General features: G+C 49.5%; 1 protein-coding gene across 8 annotated transcripts in view; it reads right to left on the bottom strand.

Annotated features, from left to right (window-relative positions):
* Positions 1-6184, bottom strand: part of MED15 (mediator complex subunit 15) — a 75422-nt gene that overhangs the window by 29055 nt on the left and 40183 nt on the right. For 7 of the 8 annotated variants that reach the window (XM_008072308.1, XM_021719419.1, XM_008072300.1 and 4 more), the window contains exons 3-5: positions 4331-4382; positions 2642-2671; positions 957-1169 (exon numbers count right to left, since the gene is read on the bottom strand). In XM_008072308.1, the coding sequence (XP_008070499.1) occupies positions 957-1169; positions 2642-2671; positions 4331-4382 (295 nt within the window). The remainder of the gene's footprint in view (positions 1-956; positions 1170-2641; positions 2672-4330; positions 4383-6184) is intronic. The other variant, XM_021719425.1, reaches the window with a different exon arrangement.

The raw sequence follows: 6184 nt of genomic DNA on the forward strand, positions 1-6184 counted from the left end.
GGCTGGGAGTGGCCACTGCACTCCAGTCTGGGTGACAGAGTGAGACTCCAACTCCCAAAAACAAAAACAAAAACAAAAACAAACTGGGGAAATTCACATCTCTACCTGAATTCATAGTATGGCCTCAATGTTAATTTCCTGGTTTTGACAATGTTCTAAGTAAGATATTATCATTGGGAACAGCTGGGTGAGGGGCATATGGGAACTCTGTGCTATTCTACAGCTTCCTGTGTTCTCTGAAACTATTTCAAAAATAAAAGTTATATAAAGGGGAAAAAATACTACAGCATTTTGCAGTGGGCACAGCATACTCCAAGAAATGCTGATAGGAATCAAAGGTACATCCAGACCAGTCCTGAAAGGAGGGGTAAGGCTCTTTGCCTCCTCTAAGAGCAGCTCTGGTATATCTAGAACATCTGACCACAGCCCCACTCCCCACCAGGGCAGCTGCATCTTGCTATGCTGAGACCAACTCAGCCTGGGCCCCTGTGTACAGAGCTGAGGGGTGCACAAAGAGGACAAAGGAAGAAATGCCTGAGGATGACAGGGCTGTGAGTCACACCCAGGGTGACTAAGGCACAAAGGGTGCACCAGAAGAGATGGTGTCCAAGCCTCATATTATGGGATCTTGGTTGCTGACACGGCACTGAGGCATAGCTGAGAACTCCCTGAAACATTCTGTTTCTCTTTCAGCAACAAAACACACTCCCTTGGATGAAGTCTCAGGCCATCCTCAACCTCCAGTGAGTCTTTCCCTCCTGCGTAGGGCTAGGAGGAATGCCCAGGGTCAGTTAACCCCCTTCTGGGTCACTCAGGAGGAGGCTTGGAACTTTTTCTGTCTACACACAACAAAGATGAAAAGACAGAGCTATGTGGAGTTTCTCCATCTTGATACCATTGTAAGTGAAGGAATAAAATGCAGTGTTGCCAAATCCTCCAAGAAGCATGGTACTCACTCTGTGGAGTTGCCGTAGACACAACAGCCATGCCATGAGGGGCCATCCCTGATGTCCCGGGAGGTGGCTGCCCCGAAAGTGGCATCGGCTGCCCCATGGTGCCAAGGCCACCCATCCCACCCAGGGACTGTCCCGGGCCACGAGGAGGCATGCCAATTCCCGCAGCTCCTGTGGCAGGTCCACCAGTCAGGCTCTGGAGTGCGTTCATAGGATCTGTGGGAACACAAGGGCACAGCTTCTCAGGAACGGGCCCATGAAACTGCGTGTAGCTCAAAGAGTGTGAGGGTCACAGAGCACAGACTGCTCCCCCTCCATCCATCTATGGGCTCGATCCCTTTAAGGACCCAAACAGTAAGAGACCAGAGTCCTGGAGCCTCCCAAATGATAGAGGTTCAGGGCACCTGGTGTGTTGGTCCCTCAAGAGCAGGGAAGATGTCCTACAACTCTGCTCTAGCCTGTGCCAGGGTCCTAACATTAAAGGACAAATGACCCTTCCAATGCCAGTGGCTGAACTGCAGATGGGCTGAGGCCTGCCTCAAGGGCAGGTGGTGGTGCCTGCTCTTCCTAGCTCTTCAGCCCTCCTGCTGGGTAAGCAAATAGCTGGGCCTCCCAGAGACAACAAAACACAGGAGCATGCTGGCCAGATCACAGCGAGTAGAACAAGGCCATAGGCAAACCAGAGCTCCACCTCTGCTGCAGCAGAGACTAACTCAGCCTGGGCCTCTGTGTGCAGGGCTGAGGAGTGGGGAAGGGGGGTTATATAGTGTGCCAAGAGACAAGGTGCTAAGCCCACCAGACCTGGATCAGTGAGCAAGGCCGCCACCAAGGACAAAGAGCATGATGTCATCCTCATAATAGCATAGACTTACAGCAAACAGCTACCCACAGATAGGTATAGCCTGGTAGGGTCACTGCACCACATAGCTAGGTGGTGACAAAAAACCCTATGCTCCAACACCAAGGAGCCCATACATTCTCCTGACCACACATTCTTGATTCCACCGGGTTCTGGATGACAGAGAATCCCTGCACTGGCTGAGAGGCGGGGCCTACACAGGCAGGGGCAGCTGTATTTATAGTGCCACTGCCCAGGGAAGGGCAGAAAGTGGTGCAGTTGGCAATGCCAGCACACTCCCTTTGTGACAGTGAAATGCAATCGATTGGTCTGGATCTACTAAACCCTCCACCAGAGCTTAGTAAGCAGAGAACAGGGCTGAAATGACAGGATTCTCATGTGATAAACTCTGAAAGTAAAAAAAATACAGGTTTCTAAACTCATAAAGAAACTCTGTAACTTAAGAGAGTGAATTCACAGTACTCTCTCAGAAGAGCTACTACAGATTATTACCTGGAATACAGCATAATAGTTCTCTCCCAGAGAGCTCAACATTTTTAGACAATGTCTTAACAGCTTTGTGAGTCTTTATAACGGTTTTGCTGGGCAAAGATAGCATTTGTGGGAAATGGATGAGGAGGCACGGTATGACTTCACTATCTGTATGAAGATGAAAGGTGGAGAGTGGGGGCGTGGTTCATCAGCCTTCTCTATTCCTGGGTTCTTCTTTCTATGAATATTCTCCTCTAGTAACAGGTTAACTCAGGCACCCAAAGCATGCACCATCTCATTCCTGCTGCCCCAAATCCAAGGTTGAGAAAAACTTTAATTCAAAAGGAAAAACTCTTACCACTAACAGAAGCTTGAGATTTCTTGTTATCTATATAAAAACACAAACAAAAAAAACCAAAGTAAACAAAGTTTTATACAACCACATTTTTTCACGGGTAAGTCAGTTCTGTTGGCATTTGCCTAGAGGTCATTTGCTAAAAATGAACTCACACTGCCCAGAAATTAGGTAAAGAGACCCTGGTTCTTCAACCCTTAACCCCCAATGGAGCTCCTAGTACTCCCCCGCAAAATGGGGAGGGGCGTCTGTTCCCAGCAGCACAGAACCCCCAGTTTCCTGGGAGTGAAGGCACAGAGCCACTCTGGGATCAACTGGGACCTTGGGGAACACTCCCCAAGGCTGAGGTATGCTGGGCTCAAGGGTTCTGGGCCTACTCTGGCTTTCCTTCCTTCCAGGTCCAGGGTTTTTGCTCAGCCCTGAGCAACAAAATACTAAGAGTGCTCCAGGAACCCTCGAGAGGCTGCATAACACCTTCCTTTGCAGCCCATTCTGGTGCAGCAGCACTTCCATTTCCTAGATGAGGAAACCAAGGCTGTCCATAGCCCGCTAGAAGCCAGGTGGCTTCTAGCAGCAGGTGACCCTGAGCCTGTGAGTCCACAGGACCACATGTACCACCTGGGCCATTGTCCCCACTAGCAAGGCATGCGGAGTCCTCCTTGCCAGGATGTCCAAGTTTAATCATCTGGGCTGCTCATTTCCAGCTCCTACACTTCTCAGCACCTTCCCAATACCCCAAGAAAGTGAGATCCAGTGAAGTTCGCCTTGCTGGCTATTTTGTTAAAAAGATAGTGTGGAAAAAAGCAAAGCCTACTGAACTCTGGGGTTCTCAATATCTCCCCTTGCCTTTGATGACTGGCATTGAAGCTGCAGCTGCTTCCAGGACTCTTTTTCCACCTGTCTCTAACACACAGGGGGCAACAGGACTCGCCAGGTGCATGCTCAGAGGACAGGCCTGTATCAACTGTGGTGGGCAGGAGCCACTGCTGGCTAAAAGCACAGAGCAGCCACCAGCCCTGGTTTCCTTCACAAGCTGTGGCCATCCAGGAACGCTCAGTATGTATGTTCTTCCACGTAACAGACAAAAACACCAAGACCCCTGGCCTGAGGATGCAATGACAACACACTTCTGAAGAACCCGAGCTGCTTCCTGGACTGGCTGATGGAACCACAGCGGGTCCTGTGAATTAGAGGAGATACAACCTGAGGTAAGAAGACCCTCACCACAGCAGGGAGCCAGGGACAGGGACTTAGGAAGGGACCTCAGAAGCTTCCAGTCTAGCAGGAACACACGCTTTAGATCAGGCCTCAATGGGTCAATAAAACCAGTTTTTAGGGAAGAAAGTTTCTGTTTCAGGGTAATCTGTTTATTTAATAACTTCCCAGAAGTAAAAGCAACAGTCCTATTAAAAAAAAAAAAAGTAGATTAAACGGACAAGTGAAAATAGCAGTCCAGTTTAGACCACTTTGAGGACATTTCCACTATACCAGAATCAGCATTTTTGAGCTGAGGCTCTGGGAGGATGGAGAATCAGGAATCAAACACAAGGCAGAAAAGAACTTCCCAGAAATAGGCAAGTTGACACAGACCTTCTGACTCAAGCATTTGGCCCACCCAGAAAGCTCTGCCAAGGTAACGACAGAGCCTCTTACAGCCATCACAACAACTCGGAAATGCAAAATCTTACTTACGAATGTCTCGAAAATGGATAATGAGCCTGGCCACGAGAGAAAGGTATTCGTCCTAAAAGTAAAAACAGGAAGCTGTTTAATCCTGGATGAAAAAGCACAGCGGTCAGAAACCCCTTCCCGCCCCCTTGTCCTGCCCAGCGCTGAGCTAAGGCTCTCCCTGAAAGGCAGCTAGCTACTGACTGACTCAGATGGCGCTGATGCAAGCCGGCTCGGCCTCTGGAATCCATCTTGCCAAGAAGAGCTATCAGTGCTCGGCCAGGCCAGTCAGCCAAAGGCACAAAGAAACAAAAACAGCACAGAGAGCCCAAAGCTGCCGTTCCTACATCCCCATGGAAAAAGCACTCAGCTTAGAGAGCCGGGAGCCATCTCAAGTAGCCCCTTCTTTTCACAAAGGGGACAGTCAGGTCTAGCGAGGAGGAGGAGCCGGCCTGAGGTCACAAAGCCTATCAGAAGCAGGCGCAGGAGGGCCACTTTCGTCTTTGCACTATTTGTACTGAAGTGCTTTCATTTTTAATATCCAGCCCGTTTGCTACCTTTTCCCTGCTAACATGGTATGTGCTGCGAATCTGGAGGGTGTGCTATCCGGGAATCTGTGTTCACCTAAATGTACTGCATAGGCAAGGGAGAGTAAAGTGCCACTCACAGGTGGCAGTGAAGGATACTCCCTGCCAGGGGCCTTTTGTGTGGGCTGCCATGTTTCTGGAAGTGCTCAGCCTTCCACCAATTGTCCACTTTACACTCAAGGACACTTGCTCCTGGGTGTTCCAGGGAAATCACTACTGTAAGCTGGTCCAGTGGTCAATGAAGTGATACATGAGTTAAAACCTTATTTGAGAGAAGCATCCTTCCCCTCTGGCAAAACACCCATCCTTCTGGCAAGGTAGCCAGGAAGCGGCAAAGCCCCAGCTCCCTGTCCTGTTTATCCACCCTCCTCCTAAGTCACTGTGATGCTGAGAGTCCATTAGACAGCAGACTGACAAGGCAGCAGGAAAAAAAGAAAGAACACAAAAAGTGGTCTCATTTGAGTGTGAAAATATAAAGATACTTTTTTTTTTTTTGAGTTGGAGTCTCACTCTGTCGCCCAGGCTAGAGTGCAGTGGCACACTCACGGCCACCCCAGAGTCGACCTGCTGGGCTCAGGCTTCCAAGAAGCCAGAACTACAGGCGCGCGCTACCATGCCCAGCTAATTTTTGATTTATTGTAGAGACGAGGTCTTACCAAGTTGTCCAGGTTGGTCTCAAACCCCTGGACTCAGGCAACTCTCTCGCTGCTGCCTCCCAAAGTGCTGGGATTATAGGCGTGAGCCACCGTACCCAGTCAAAAATTTAAAGACACTTTAAAATTCTTATTATCCCACATCTATCTCCCAGCTCCACTGCACAGCCTTTTTTGAACTTGGGGAATTGACACAGGACACATGAAGGGGAAAGGCCCAGGGGAGTGAAGAGGCTGGGATGAATTCTGTCAACACACCCAATTCTCGTCTACCTCCATCAATTTCTGGTAGGAAAGACTTGGAGGACAGTGGCTGGGGAGTTGCGAGCAATGGAGGTGTAGGAGCCAAGGGGGCTCAGGAATAGAAACAAGGTGGCCAAGCACAAGGAGAAGAGGACCTGGGGAAAACTCTGATCAGCTCCTTAAGGCTCTGGACCATCTTTTAGGTCTGTAATACCTCAAAAGAATTTGTTGAGTTTTCCCCACATTCATAAAAGGGAAAATAAGAGGAAGTAGGTTTCTTTCTTTTTTTTTTTTGAGTTGGAGTCTTACTCAGTCGCCCAGACTGGAGTGCAGTGGCCATTCCCGGCCACCGCAGCTTTGACCTGCTGGGCTCCGGCGATCCTTCCGCCTCACCC

The sequence above is a fragment of the Carlito syrichta genome, unplaced genomic scaffold (genome assembly GCF_000164805.1).
Source record: "Carlito syrichta isolate Samal-C Ts95f unplaced genomic scaffold, Tarsius_syrichta-2.0.1 Scaffold115573, whole genome shotgun sequence".
Lineage (NCBI taxonomy): Eukaryota > Metazoa > Chordata > Mammalia > Primates > Tarsiidae > Carlito > Carlito syrichta.